Genomic DNA, 15324 nt, shown 5'->3' on the forward strand with positions numbered 1-15324 from the left:
TCTCCTTACATCTTTACTTTGCTTCCCAGTCACAGTAAGGTCATAAAGGTTATGGTGTCTGCCACAGTGAAGCCTAGTGACCACGGACCCAACACTCTGAAACCCTGAGCCAAAATAAGTCGTTTATAAGGTAACAGGCTAGTGGGAATTACCCTGCCCCCATCCTACCCCAGCTCTGACACGGAAATCCCCACCCCTGTGACTCAGCTTTGGGGGCCAAACAATGTTTCAGAGCTAATTGACAAGGAATACTTCTGGCTGCATTGTACTTTCCCACTAGCTCACTGCACATGCTCCAAAGATCCTACAAAAGCCCACCCCTCCCCTCAGCCCTCTGTTCTCTCTCCATTCAAAGGCAGCCACCATTTTGTTCTCAAGAAATCTGTGAAGTTTGTTGCACAGTGTGACTTTGTGGTATTTCTTGGCTCTTAACTGCCAGAGTGCCCTTGTGCCAGGAAAAAAACCTTTCCCAACTAAGTTCATTTCTCTCAGACAGTTCGTTATACTGACACAACCCAAGGTGCTATGAAAAGAGAGAGAGAGAGAGAGAGAGAGAGAGAGAGAGAGAGAGAGAGAGAGAGAGAGAGAGGCGCAGAGACAGAGAGAGACAGAGACAGCAAGTAGTAGCCAAAGTGCAGAAACTAGAAATCAGGGAAACTGAACATGAGACCTGCTTTGGACAAGGATAAAGGACATGCATCTTACTGGTTAGAATGATCCAGGATGAAGATGTTTCTGAGGTCACAGTTTGGGGACAACCGGGAGTAGCCAATGAGCCAAGTGACAAAAGTACGAAGTCTTGAGCCCCATCATGCAGAGGCTAGTAAACAGCAGAGCCGTATTTTTCGAGATCACACCGCTATCATAACCACCACACAGCTTTTTAGCCACAATGCCATTTAAGGTAGTGTTCCCATCTGTCAATCACTCGTGGAGCTATTCCATTGCTAGGCCCATTCACTAGAGCAGAACCGCTGAGTAGGAACCCAGGACAGAAAATGAACCCCCCTCACCCTCACACTGTATATGCAAAGGAATTGCTACAGCCACAGTCATGCTGTGGGCCAAGTATTAGTTCTGCAAACAAAGACGCTTCGAGGGACTTGCTTTATTACCTTTAGTGTGTGGGCGTGCATACAGAGTACACAACCACAGGCCAGAGGACCACTTGCAGTGAATTCTCCATGGTAGGTCCTGAGGATCAGTTGGGATTGGTGAAAAGTGCCTTTATCTGCTGTACAATCCCACTGCCCTCAACCAGCTCTTTAAAATGTTTTTCCCAAAACTGCTACCAAGAACATCTACTGTGTAACACGTCCCCCATGAGAAGGACATTACTGTGTAACACGCCCCTGAGGACTTCACCCGGAAATGCTGAGTGAGTTGAGAAGGCTCGAGTCGTTCACAGGGAGAGCTCAGCTGCACCTTCATCTGGAGCTTCCTGGCCTCTACATTGGGAGACAAGCAGCTCCTCAGGGCCTGTGCCAAGCACACTGGACACCTATTGTCCTGGGGGTGGGGTGGGGACAGGTTCTGTGTACCCAAGGCTGTTCTGGAACATGCTGGAAGGTACTCAGCAACTAGATGTATTTTCACTATTACTTCATTTCTATGGGGCAATTTTAATCTACATTAAGCACTCTGGGCTCGTAACTGTTCTTGCCTACGTTTCCAACCACCTAAAGTTTTTGAATTTAAGCAGTCTAATGAAATCAATTATCCAAACATTTAAAATGTACTAGAAAGCCAGCATACACAACTCAAAGAGAAAAATTTTATTGATATAAAATGCACTTATAAAATGTCCACAGAAGACATGTCATTTTTCACTGCTATATAAATTTATTGGGAATGTTATTCACATCTATTGTCACCTAAAACATACTGTAAACAATGGGTTATTCCCTAAGACAAATGCATACGTGATTCTCAGCAATCATTGGTTTGATTATTAGTAGGTTACAAGGTCACATCTCTGTGGAATGTCAGTGACCGCTGTAGTGTGACAGGCTTCAGCGCATCATTGCACACACTGCTTCAGAACAGTCCCCACCGGGTCTGGACCCAGGACGCAAAGCACCCCCTCTGCTTGAAACGGCAGCTCTGGAAGGTCTGCGTCACAGCTCCAGGTCTCTCGCTGCAGCACTCTATGGGCACGTGTGATGACGTGTACACACGCACGACTAAAAAGTTTACCTCTCGTAAACAAGAGCAACATTACTGTCAACTCTCCTGCATATTTAAGTAGTAAAGTCTACGTATTTGTAAACAAACAAAACACACAAATCTATTTTTAAAAACTTCCATCAGCTCGTAATTCCTCTGTGATCTAGGTGAGTCCACACTGAATTTCTGAAAGGCGCATGTATTACCTTAGGTAATAAGGCTCTGCAATGGGTGCTTCATAGTTCATTCCATGAAATGTACGTTACTGACACCATCTCAGGCAGCATGAGGTTCAGGTCAAGGTCTTCCAAATCCCGGACACGTCAGTCCGCTTCCAAACTTCTGAGTTATGGCTCTGCAGCAGGTTTAGCAGATTAAATACCAAGTGTTCTAACTCCCTCTATTTCAAGTAACAATGAACTCTTGAGGCTCAAACTCTTTAGGTTTTAACTGAAAGTAACCAAGCTTCAGAAAGCCCGTGTTCCGAGGCATTATTAATTGACAAAAGAGCCTTAGGCTACGTATTCTCTGTGCTAGCCTACTAAGTATTAGAAATCAATAATTTTAGGTCTGAAAACTTGCTCCCAAGCAATATGACAATCTCCTTTAAGACACATGGTTTCAAAGAGAAGAAAAAAATACAAAAAAAAAAAAAGAAAAGAAAAAGAAAAACCAAAAAACCTTGAAAGGTCAGACACTTCCTTTAGTTGTTTCTCTTTAATGACACTTGAATCTCCATCTGAAGGTGAACATCTGGCTTCACAGTCTTTTCACAATCCCTTTGGAAATCGTCAACTGAGAGCTCTGCAAAGACCTTACAAGACTGCAGTCTTCCAGCGCCATGAGAAAGCCTGAGGCATCTGGTACCTTTGAAGCTGGGTTCAAGCTGCGTTTCTGAGATCTGGACACTACTACAATGGAGAGGTGGGGCAGGAAGCCCTGCTGCAGGGTGCCTTCCCCACAGCGGCGGACAGCCCCACCTGAGCATGCTCAAAGCAAGCGGCTGCCTGCTCCTCCCAGGCTCCTTAACACTCGAAAGAAGTGCGAGTGTCTCGGTTGTTCCACTTCCCTTATAGGCAAACAGAACTCACTACAGAGTTCTAAAAAGCAAGTCCTTACGCTTTCGTTGAAGATTATGTGAAAGTGTGGAATCAACACGCTATGAAAACAGTGTGACAAAACCAAACATTACTATGTTGAAACCTTGTCTAGCTTTAACTAAAAAATAAAAACCATGAGTCTTCTATAGCATTAATTTAAAAAATACATAGAAGTGAAAAGTGCTATTTTTCAAAAAGTACAATTTTCCTCCCAACTATATCAACATGGAATGATTTCAGTTCTCCTTGTACTAAAAGCTGGAAATCTTACAAAACTATATTGCAACATTTAATAAGACAATTTTAATCAGTAGTGGCTTCTGCTTCCGCTGGACCCCTAATCAATCTTCTAATCCCTCTCTTTCCCGCAGGACCCTTTGGTTTAGCAAAACTCTGCTTATGTGCATGCTGCTTGGGATGGACTTCATCGTACAGGAAATCTGCGGTCAGTTCATCCCCATTGTCTATCTCAATCTGCAAAAGAGGAAGTTACCAGAGAGAACACTGTAAACCATGGGAACTGGAACCATTCAGAACTGACGCACTGTAAGCTGGCTCCCAGGTACAGATGCCCGCATGAGTAGTCCACTGCCTTTCACCGCTCCCTGCAGCTAATGGTTACCAGCTGCGGTGAGCTCTGCATCCCCGCAGCTGCTCTGCCTTATAAATTCAAACACTGCACTACTCCTTCATCCCCTGTGCTACTTGGAATCACACTAAAATGGGTAGGCGATGGCCCACAGACCAAATCCCTAGGCCCAACTTTAGAGCAATTCACACTTGAAGGGGCTTCAAAAACAGCAAAAACATGTGAAAGAAACCCATGTCGGCTGGCAAAGCCTAAGACATGGTCTACTGTCTGGTCTATGCAGTCTGACCCTTTGTGAAAGGTACTAGCACACACTGAGGGACAGACAAAATCCAGAACTGCTCCAGGCTCAGCACCCCAAGACCAGCAGTTTATAAGGAAGTATCCTTCCTCATCCCACCTGCACTTAAGTATGTACGGTGCAACAGCCACTTGGTCCTATATATGTTGTAATCCTAATGCCACACATGGCCAATGGACACCTGTGACTGTCAGTGCTATTGAGAAACTAAAGTTTACATTTCATTCAGTTTACACCATGGCTTGTAGTCACCATACTACTTAGCACATACTAAAGGATGGGGCTCATGGTAGGTCATCCCTAGGTTCTCAGCAGGTTCTAAGGACTTAGGACGACAACAGTAAAATTAGTAATTTCATTTATAAGCCACAGCACCTGGAAAGGCATCACGTTGGACCAGATGGAAATGACAAACAGACGAGCAAACCCTTAGTATTGAAACGGCAAGGCCCACCTTTCTGATCACATCCATCTGCAGTTGTCTTTCTACAATATCTAACAGAGGGCTCTTGCAGCTGGAATACAGCATCCGCTCTCTTATGCTGCATGTGTATCCGGGCATTGAATAAATAAAAACTGTAAGTTAAAATAACAACAATTAGAAATACCAACTAAAGCAAGTCCATAAACCTCCTAAAAGTGCACCTGAGCTCCCGGCAAGAAACACACAGGGAGACAGTGCTGCGACTGAAGGTGCCTCGGGGAGATAAGGTGTCCCATACCTATGGACTCTAAGTAGTCTCCTTCGTGGGAATGCTTATACAGAAAGAAATGGTAGCGTGCTGAATCCTTGGGAATCCTCTTTGGCAAATCTTTTAGTTCTGTATTTTCTGTGTTGGCCAAAATTATTGTTTCATTTTTTATATCTATTTCCTATCAAAAAGAAACAACATTTATGAAACAGGTAAAACATAAATTAACTTAAACAAGAGTCAAAGATGATACACACAGTCGTGGACTGTCATGAGCCATCTAGGAAACGCTAAGGCCTCCCTGGAGGTGGCCCACCTTTTTGCATGGACTAAAATGGTTGAGCGCTGAGAGGCAAGATCCCAAAGAGACTTCATCTCAGGATTGCTTCTTGCAGCTGAATGTCTTTCCTGTCATCATTAAATTAATATAATAACCCCTGGGTATCGGACCACCCTATTCACCAACATAGAGATGAACTTTCAGGAATTAACGCTGTCTAGATGAATTAACGTTTTATAAACTTCTTGACTTGATTCAAATAATCTTAGGATTAAAGTTTTAAGAGATGGCTGTTTTGCTAGAAAGATGTAATAAAGTTAGAATTAAGAATAAAATGTGCCCATTCCTCATAATATTAAGTAAGGGCTGCATAATAACAAATACAATGAGCTTTCATAATTACACTAAGAATAAGCTTGGGACATACTTGTGTTCAAGGAAAAACATTTAGGTCCAAGGATGAAGCCACAGATGTGCACTAAGACAAGGTCATGTAAAAACTGTTGCTGTGAACTTATAATGAGGCTACAGAATGAAGCACTGTTTGAACTTGTTATTGATATCCTGTTACTCCCTTTTATGTAACACCTTATCTACCAGCTAATTCTTTCTTACACAGAGAACTTTGTGTTAAGGAGAGGAAAGGCTGAAAGCAATAATGGAAGGCATGCTGCTATTTCCCGAGTTATCGAGTGTGTATGTGTGAGTGAGTGGCATCTTTCCTTTCCCGTTTCTCTCTGGTTTAAGAGGAGTTACCAGGCTCCCTGGCCAGCGAGAGAGGCTTCTGGCTGACTCACCAGAAGGACACTAGCAATAAATCTTCTACTGAATTCCCAGCTACTACTACACAGCAGGGTAACTGCCAGAGAACCGTATATTAAGTTTATAAAGTAAATAAGAGTTAACTTTCCCAATGCTTAGTAAAGCACAGAATGGAGGATTAAAAGGCCAGAGATCATCAATCATTTGCCCTGGATGCTATGCCCCCTTTAACCTTTCTTTTTTTTTTTTTTTTTTTTTTTTTTTGGTTCTTTTTTTCGGAGCTGGGGACTGAACCCAGGGTCTTGCGCTTCCTAGGCAAGCGCTCTACTACTGAGCTAAATCCCCAGCCCCATCCTTTTAACCTTTCTTAACTGCTGGCAGGCCCGGGCAGAGGATTATTCGACTTTTTCATATGTATATAGTATTCTGCAATTTAAAAAAGTAAATAAACAGCAAGACCCTGCCTTGAAAGAAAAAAATTATTAAGAGAACAAGAAAAGCAAAAGCAAAAAGTTAGTTAAAAACAAGAATTATACAAGCCGTAATAACTGAAGAGAAGGGCCACTGTATAGAATTATACAGCCGTTAAGTAACCGAAAAGAAGGGCCACTGTATAGGGCATCATATTTCCCTTACCAACTGCACATAGTTGAGCTGTCTCTTACTCAGTTTTTCCAAAGCCTGGAAGGCATCTCGAGAAATAGGAAATGCTACTCCTTGTAGTGTCTGATGCTTTGTGTCCACACTCACGTCAGTTTGTACCTAAGTATGACAGATATAATTGACTGGTGACATTTCAGCATTCAGCAGTGTCCAGTGGCAAAAAGAAGAAAACTCCACTTTAAGAAATACAGTAAGTCTCATTTACCCTTTCCCAATATATGGTTTAAATTCTTAAAGCATTTTTAACTTAGAAGGCAAATCATTCCTTGCGCTGGTTCACTGTCCTGCTAGCAAACCGCGGACATGCAGAGCGCATGACACGGTTATGAACTGTTGGGAGGGAGGCCTGAATGGCAGTATTGGGCTCTGGAGGTGTGTCCTTCCTTAGCTCAGGCTGGCAGAGGTTCAGGTAGCTGCAGATACTCTCCCACAGTGTCATCCCATTACCTCTTAAAGCACGAACTTTTCCTGCTAGAGGTTTTGAACAGTAAAATGGGTACAGTATGCACAGACCTTTCCTCTGTTCTACTGCACACAAAATGCAGCACAAACATCATGCACTGAACTGAGGAGAACACAGGACAGACAAACACACAGCTCAACAAGCGACATCTGTGCACAGTCCAGATGTGGGGCTTTCTTTACTAAACAACGCTCTGGATGAGGAGGGCACCTCAAGAAAGCTTTTCAGTGAGCATGATCATTTTTCTACTTGATAAATGACGGCTAGTACAGGGCCTCATTTGCAATATTGCAACAGAATGTTGGATACAAACTTTACTTAAGAAATGAATGGAGATTCTACAGCATGATATTGAATGAGAACATCACAGAACATACGCAAGTGCATACCCCAATGTGATCCTCTGGGTTCTGATTGCAAGGAATAAAACAAACTATCAAACTTGTAAAAAAAAAAAAAGTCACATAAAAGCCCTATTCAAATTTAGTTTAAAATATACGCTAGATTCTTACTTCTAATGTAGTATTAAAGGCACTGAGCCATTTCCAGCCTAGCCCAGCCTAGTAAGAAGGATGAACGGTGGTTTGGGGCACTTTGTTCTTCTCTGTAAAGTGTCAGTAAAAAGAGCAATTATAAAAGTCAACTAAGGTGGCTGAGGCAAGACATTAGAGTTGGTTCCAAGTCCCCTGGCTACAACACACATTACAAGTCCTCCCCCTTAGACACGGCTCCATCCTCGTCCACAGACGTGAAACCGTTTAGAAAGCTAAGCAACCTCTGGTGTTTTAGTGAACCCCAGCCCCTGAGGAATTTTCTTTGTGCAGTTGTGTTACACATAAAGCGCTTTGCAATCCTTGGTAACACACTTTTCTCTTTAAAAGTTCTCACAGCACAGAGCTTCTAGCAGGACGTTTGTTTTAATGTGTATCGCAGGGACAGCCCTTTATGTACTGCTACTGCTCTAATATGAATGTTGTACTTTCTTTCTGAAAACATATAAAGCACGCAGCTCTGTCTTTAACTCAAACAGACTAAACCTAACAGAACTGCCTTCTGATTTCCTGTCCTCCAGCCCTATCCCATAAACACAGGATTGTGACACGATGGAAACCCTGAAGCATGTTCGGGTTGTGGCCTACCTCACTGATTTTAATCTGCCTTAATTCTTCCTCTGCTGCAGTCAGAGGGGCAGGAGAAGACTGGGAGAGAAGATACTTTCTATATCCATGTAGTGATACGTCCTCCTGTAAGCAAACAAAGACATTAGTATTTTCCAAATACGACCATGGTGAGGTTATATTAAAAACAGTAAATTTCATAGAAGAGTGAGTGAGAGCACACAGCGGGAGGCTTCATAACAAGTGTATCCTCTACAATCATTGAGTCTTTCATCTGAGGTGAGTCAGCCAGGTAACAAACTGATCAAGCTTCAAGCCTACAGGATACCTGAAATTCACCATGCGCAGAAAACTGTCCTCTGGTTGTTCAGAGTAATTTACTCAGTCTAAATCCTATCAAAGTCCCTTCTACAGTATCTGCAGAAGTAGCCATCGCACGTCAAAGCAGCCCACTCACGAGCACGCCGCTCTGGGAAAGCTCTAAGTAAGAAAGCCGAGAGGCCAGCCCTCCTCCAGGTTCACGGGAGAGAAAGCCCAGCCCCTCCACTGGCTGGAGTGTCACCTTCTGACACTGAAGGTGAGCCAGCTGCTCAACCATACACTCTAACCCCCCTGACTCACAAATGTCATCATGAAGGCATAATGTGCCCACAAGCTAACGGGTACGTGTATTTCAATAGTGCTTATTCTCAACCTCAAGTAGATACAAGTAAGCTCGTTAGGACAAACTTGCAAATCTCGAGCTAGAACCAATTCATCCCAATCATCTTCCTTTACCCTGCTGTTTGTTCTTCTGAGACAGGTGCTCACTATGCAGCCCAGACTGTCCTGGAACTCAGGGCGTAGACTAGGCTGGTGTCACCCCCAGAAATCATGCTGCCTCCCTCTCACGTGCTGTGATTACAGGATCAGCCCACTACGCCTGGCTTCACCAGCTTTGGTTTATTTATTTTTTGTTTTTGAAACATAAAAGATCTAAATGTAAGATTTGTATAAATGTAAATCTTGCACCTTTACTGTTCCAAACACTTCATCTTTAATGTGGCCACCTCCAAATTCTTTTTTCAGAGTTGCTCTTGTTGCCGCATACAGCATTTTTTGACGAACCTATAAAATTGTGAAGGTTTTCAGGTTAATAGTATTAACTTTATAAAATATACCAGTATAAAAGAAAGCTCTGATATACTAAAATCTTCAGTCTATAAACAGATCAGGCTGACACTGACAACTATAAAATGGGTATCTAAACCATTAATGACCATTGAGGTCGGCTTTAAATTATGTAGTATGCCTTTTTTTTAAAAAAGATTTACTTATTCTATATAAGTACACTGTTGCTGTCTTCAGACACACCAGAAGTGGGCATCGGATCCCATTACAGATGGTTGTGAGCCACCACGTGGTTGCTGGGATTTGAACTCAGGACCTCTGGAAGAGCAGTCAGTGCTCTAACCACTGAGCCATCTCTCCAGCCCAGTATGCTTTATTAAAATACAAAATAAACTCTTAACTTTACAAAGTGCAAAATTAGTTGCAAGAATAAAAAAATAACCTAAGGTAGTATTTTAAACTATGAGGGAGGAGATCATACAGAGTAACCTTTGTGGTGACACTTTACTCAGCTCTAGATCAGACATTCCTCGCTACAAGTCAGGTATACCTGAAAGGTCTCCTGACAGCAGATGCCATTAGATGGGCAACACTGGGACGGGGCCATGCACTCTATTAAGAAAGAGCTTTAGTAGCTCTCCTGGGTCACTATGAATTAACGGAGACAAGTTCACATTTCCAAATAGTGAAATCTGCTATTTCTTCCAGACAGAGGAATTAAAAATGGGTAATCTTTTGAGAATATCTAAATAGCTTCAAAAATTAGCTTTTTATAAGAAACCCAAGACTCTTTAAAATACTGGGCAATATTCACCTCCAATTCCACCCTGTTCTCTATTTTAGTCTACCATCAGCTCTTTTGTTTCTTTGTTTGCGGGGAGGATTATCTCTCTGGGAAGATTGTTGCTTCTTACCCTTCCTTTAGCCTGAAAATACTTCAAAAAAAAAAAAATTCTTCCTAGCATTTAATGCTAAACAAACAAACAAAACAAAAACTACAAAAAATTACTCACATGAGAATGATCTGGAGACCATGCAATGAATATCCACTCATATCCCTGGGCATTCTGAGAATCTAACCTGAATAACACATAGCACGGTTGCTTGTCCTCCAGCAGGGGCAAGACAAAGGGATCGTAATCCTGTTCCCAGGAATCTGAAGGCGGACTACAGGACCCGACCACCAGTTGCTCTATGAAAGGAGAATTTGAACCGGTTAAGTGCTATGTAGTATCAAGTGCTAATGTGATGAAGACAAGAAGAATGACTTATGTCTCAATTACTACAGTTAATAGCTGAGCTAAATATTCACGTAAAGGTCAATTAGAGTCCTATTTGTTAATCGATATATATTATAGCATATATATATAACTTCATTTACGACTCAAAACTATAATTCTTGAAATTAATATTTAATCATAAAGAATTATGAAACAAGCTTCAGCTCCTACTTGACAACAACACTGTTGGTTTAAAACGTTGCCCAAACATATAAACCAGAGCTGGAGCCGTCCCACATTTTAAATGCTACCTTGTAGAGCTAAGGAAGAGTATGGAGGGAGCACAGGGTCACCTGCACCCACAGACAGGTGCTAGCAGCACTGTATGGCAACAGGGCAAACCGACAGCTTCCATTCCCCGGAAGAGAACAAGCCGTGGACGGTCAGATAAAAACACGGCCCATGTTTTAAAACAACCACAGGCTAGCAAACAAATCCCCGGCCATCCCAGAAATAAAGATCAAGAATAGAATAATATGCAGTTCATATGAACTTAGAAACAGCATTATGTGCTTAAAGAGGATGGATCATATACATATATATACATACACATACACACACACACACACACACCTTTCCAACTGCAGCTGCTCCAGAGCAAAGAAGAAAAGTACAGCTGCCAACCGCTATCCTTCATTAGAAAACCAGTAAGAGTTTAGAAGATCTGGAGCAAACTATACAGTACTAGGTCATTAATTTAAGAGGTGGGCATTTATTTTTTTCATTTTCTGAAATTTCCTAGTTTAACATTTTTCGAGATTAAAAAAAACTGGAAAATATTTAAGAAGTAGAAATTTTCTTCCTAAAGTATGAATTAGATACATTTTATCTTCCCATTTTGTTTACACAATTTTACCTGCTTTGAACGACGTACATTTGTTCCAACAAAATTTAAGATTTTCTAAACTAGTTTCACATTTAAATATATGAACAAAAAATGGAAAACAAACTTGGAACTTGGTTTATTTCAGTTTATGAAAAAAAAAAAAAACCCAAGTTATTTTTCCAAAACAAAATGGCTTAGGGTATTTGAGGCCAACAGAATACTTTTGGCAGATTCATCTCAACATGAAATTACTAACAGCTTCTTAAAGTCCATCTGTTTCTGATGTAGCCAGTCAGCCAGTTCCCCTGCTCACAGTCATGGTTACACGGTCAATTTATAAACTGCCATGTCCTTAGAATGTTTCCAAACCAGAAAGGATCTCTCAGGCAAAAAAAAAAAAAAAAACAAACCCTCAAATGCTTCTACTTCAAAACACAGTTCATTGAATAACTCACAAAATAATTAGTTTTGTTCTCATTGACTGCCTGGTTAATAATTTGCATTCTAGAAAAGGAAGCACTGACATCAGACATGGATTGTTCTGGCAGAAAGACAACAGGTGAAGCTGCCACACCAGAAAACATCTGCGGTTTCCCCAATAGTCACCCCCAATTTAAAAGGAAAACTGGCTGAAAGGCAAACTCTGAACTTGCTTCAAGCTGATTAACAGTTCAAATTACTAATAACTCTTGGAAACCTGAAACTCTAACAGCTTACATACCACGAGCGCAGAGCATCTTAACAATGTTAACTAACCATTTTCAATCGATATTTTTAGAAGTCGGTATTTCCCATTTCTGGCTCTGGCAAAGATCTCTTTGACGTCTTCACTTGCTGTGGAAAATGATAAAGGGGAGAAAAATGTTTACACTTCGAAGTAGTTGTGTTGGTGTTTACATAAGAAAAACGTAAAATTAAAGAGACATATACAGCCCCTTATTGTTATTATAAACAGAAGCATAAAATACAGGCCTTGGCTAGGAGTAAGAACTGAATACTAACATGATGAATACAGAAACTTTAATGTTTTAGGCACAGAACTCTGTGGCAGAAATAACACCAGGGTGAATGCTTTAGATCAAACCCAGTAATGGACAGATTGCTTCATGTTTGAAAATGTTGAAACGATGTGTCTATAGTCCAATTTTAAGTTTGTGATAGCTCCTTCATAAATCATTTCCTGTATCTGTCCACCAAAAAACAACAGGGTCACATCTCATATGCTGATTAAAGAAAAAGCTTGTAAAATCCACTAGATCTTACAATGTTTATATTTTTCTTGTATCTCCTTGTCAAAAAGCTATAGTAGCCATCGAGCAAATAAACATTTAATAACCTATCCCTTGTGTTGTCATTACTGCTTCAAATTCGGTCTTGTGTTGTTGATTCCCAAGCAAGACCACTATTTATGTCTTGCTATATAAAAGGTTCAAACATTAAACAATAATTTTGACATACTTAAATGTCAAAAGTAACACGGGGGAAAAATTCAATGTTTTTAGATCTGAGACTATCTTTGCCCGAGTGCGTAAGGAATTAAGTGGTGTTATCAAAAACCCTTAAACACAAAACAAGTTATTAATTAGGTGGTCACCTGAAGGAAAGGCTCAGGTAACTATTACAGGAAGTGCTCTATATTAGAACTCGTTAAGCAACCCCGGAATATATTATTTGATACCGAGGAGGTGAATACGTCCAAGTTGCCTATTTTCAAACCAGGAAATAATAATGGCGAGTAAGATACACAAGTAAACTGCACATTCAACTGTCTCCACCGGGTGATGAGGTGCAGCCACACAGATCAGACTTTTCGGCTGCCTGGGGAGCAAGCATCCAAAGATGGAAAAACACTTCCTACTCAGGATTTCTCCGAAAGGAAGGCACACCCGCGTTCTGAGAGATAATCCGGGGAGTTCGGGAGGCACCCTACAGCGGTGGGATGTGTTTGGTTTTCAAACGATCTGAGTGCTGGAACCATCTCCTTTGGCAGGTCCCGAGGAAAAGTCGCTCGGCTGGCCGGAGGAAGGAGCCCGGCCAGCTTCGGATCTTCCTGCTCTCCGCACGGGCGCCGGGATGCGGCGGAGTCGCCCCGTACATCCTCACGTCTCGGCTCTCTGGCAGCCACCGGCCTGTTACGTGGCGGCCGCCGGGTAGGGCCGCGAGGGACACAGTGGGAGCCGTGGCACTCAGAGCCGCTCCAATGATGTCCGCGCCTCCAGCGCTCGGGCCCGCAGCCTCCCGGGAGCCCCTGCCCCGTGGCGCCGTTACCTTGGATGCCGGTCTGGTGGGACATGGCGACGGCCGCGGGTTCCCGGCTCCGGCTCAGGGTGCGGCAGCGGCCCCGGCCGGCGGATCCAGGAAGTAGCGGCTCCGCCTGCGCGTCATCGGCCCGCGACCCTCAGCCCCGCCCTCAGCACCAGCCCCGCTTTCCTGTGCGGCTTAGGTCCCGCCCAGGATCCCGCCCCCTGTCCTTTTACTGGCTAGCCTCACTATCATCACAGTCTCCTCCCCTTCCAGGTCTTGGCCCCGCCCTTTCCCGGCAATAACCCTACCCCTTGCGCCCCAACCCTCTGCTGCTGACCCTGTGCAGGTTGCACTTTGTGGCGGTGGGCTGCTTGTCACACACCACAGCGACCCCGCCACAAAATGCTTTAGCCATTTCCCCAAACAAACGCTTTCTGCGTAAAAGACATACCCTTCGCTGTAAAGAAAAGGCCACTTTAAGGCGAAAGATAAAACATTTGCAGGGCAAGATGGGGTTCAAGACCACTCCTGGCCTACTTTAAAATAAAAGAATGTAGAGTTCTCCATCATTTTCCTTGTGATTTGAATCTTTTCACTTGGTCACTACCACACAAAACCACTGTTCTCACCTCAAAAGAAAAAAGTCTTTTCTGAAACCAAATATGTGCCCTATCAGGGGAGGGGCACTAATTCAGGTGACACCCCACCCCAGATATTAGGTTCCAACTTGGTAACAGACTTTGAAATTCTTTTGTAGTAGCAGAACAAAAAGAAAATCACAAATCATCTTTAAAATATATCTGGTGGGGGCATGGGGCTATAATACCCTAAGTGGGGAAATTTCTGCTACTGGTTCTGATACTACCTGAAGAGGACATCTTTAACCCTTCAATGGGAGAAGCTAAGTGGTCTGCACCTTTCCAAGGATGGATGTTAGGTCCGACTCAGAGGTGGCTAGTGATGGGGGGTGGCCCAAGATAATTTGGCTTGGGACCTACAACGCCACAGTTCTACACAATCAGGCAGTTCTAATCAGTCAGGCAACTTTTTTGAGTCTTTAACAGGTATGGGTTGGCTTTTTTTTTTTTTCCCGAAAATTTCAGCTCACAGCACTTTAAGAGACCTCATTGTCCTTTCTTTGGTTACCCAAAGAACTGAGTATAAAACCACTGAACCACTGAACTGACCTGAATATCTCTCTGTGGTCAATTCTACCCCTGAAAATTATTAACAGAGCTTTACTGTAGGTTAGCCTTTATTGCTTCAAATCAAATGTGTGTTTGTAGTTACCTGGAATACATTTGTATGGGAATAACAGGTAGGAGTTAACGTTCTTATCATTTCCGGCTTTTATCAGCATGCATTCCCCTGTGAAAGTTAATTCTGTTGTTTATTTTTATGTTTGTTTTCTAATGTTCATTAAGTACAAAGCTAGGTCTTGATTTTAAAGCCTTGGAGTAATAAGTATATTTAGTTTTTATATTCAAATGAGAGCCAGGCAAACGATAGAATAACAAGGTATGGAGTCCCTCTTTGAGTGTAATGCATTTGAAATAAGCCACTAAACAGACCAGCAACTGCCTTTCTCTGTGGAGACCACAGCAAATAAAATAAAATTAAAAAATAAATTTGTTATGTGCTGGGGCTTGTGGTCTAGACTCTGTTTTTTTTAACAGATCCTCACACCCATGGATTAGTCCCATAAAATCTGAGTTTGAGGACTTCCTTGG

The 15324-nt window shown here is 42.4% G+C and overlaps 1 protein-coding gene across 5 annotated transcripts; it reads right to left on the minus strand.

Moving 5' to 3' along the window:
• Positions 1–1752: 1752 nt before the first annotated feature.
• Twf1 (twinfilin actin-binding protein 1) lies at positions 1753–14364 on the minus strand. 5 transcript variants are annotated; one of them, XM_063263656.1, is made up of 10 exons: positions 13619–13776; positions 12107–12184; positions 10258–10436; positions 9146–9241; positions 8156–8260; positions 7406–7426; positions 6527–6652; positions 4879–5029; positions 4611–4732; positions 1761–3740 (listed from the first exon to the last, which is right to left on the minus strand). In XM_063263656.1, the coding sequence occupies exons 1-10, from the start codon at positions 13641–13643 to the stop codon at positions 3570–3572; spliced, it is 1074 nt and encodes a 357-aa protein (XP_063119726.1). In that variant the 5' UTR covers positions 13644–13776; the 3' UTR covers positions 1761–3569. The 5 variants fall into 5 exon arrangements, with proteins under 5 accessions (NP_001008521.1, XP_063119726.1, XP_063119729.1 ...); XM_063263659.1 differs by lacking the exon at positions 13619–13776 and adding an exon at positions 13029–13283; NM_001008521.2 differs by lacking the exon at positions 7406–7426 and having other exon boundaries at positions 1753–3740; positions 13619–13648.
• Positions 14365–15324: the final 960 nt, after the last annotated feature.

The sequence above is a fragment of the Rattus norvegicus genome, chromosome 7 (genome assembly GCF_036323735.1).
Source record: "Rattus norvegicus strain BN/NHsdMcwi chromosome 7, GRCr8, whole genome shotgun sequence".
Classification (NCBI taxonomy): Eukaryota; Metazoa; Chordata; class Mammalia; order Rodentia; family Muridae; genus Rattus; species Rattus norvegicus.

Coding starts and splice junctions, on each gene's coding strand:
- Twf1 (XM_063263656.1), bottom strand. CDS start 13,643: ATGTCCCACCAGACCGGCATCCAAG. Junction 8,261..9,145: donor AAGTGTTTGGAACAGTAAAG/GTGCAAGATTTA, acceptor GTTTGCTTACAG/GAGGACGTATCACTACATGG. Junction 6,653..7,405: donor ACCCAGAGGATCACATTGGG/GTATGCACTTGC, acceptor TGTCATACTTAG/GTACAAACTGACGTGAGTGT.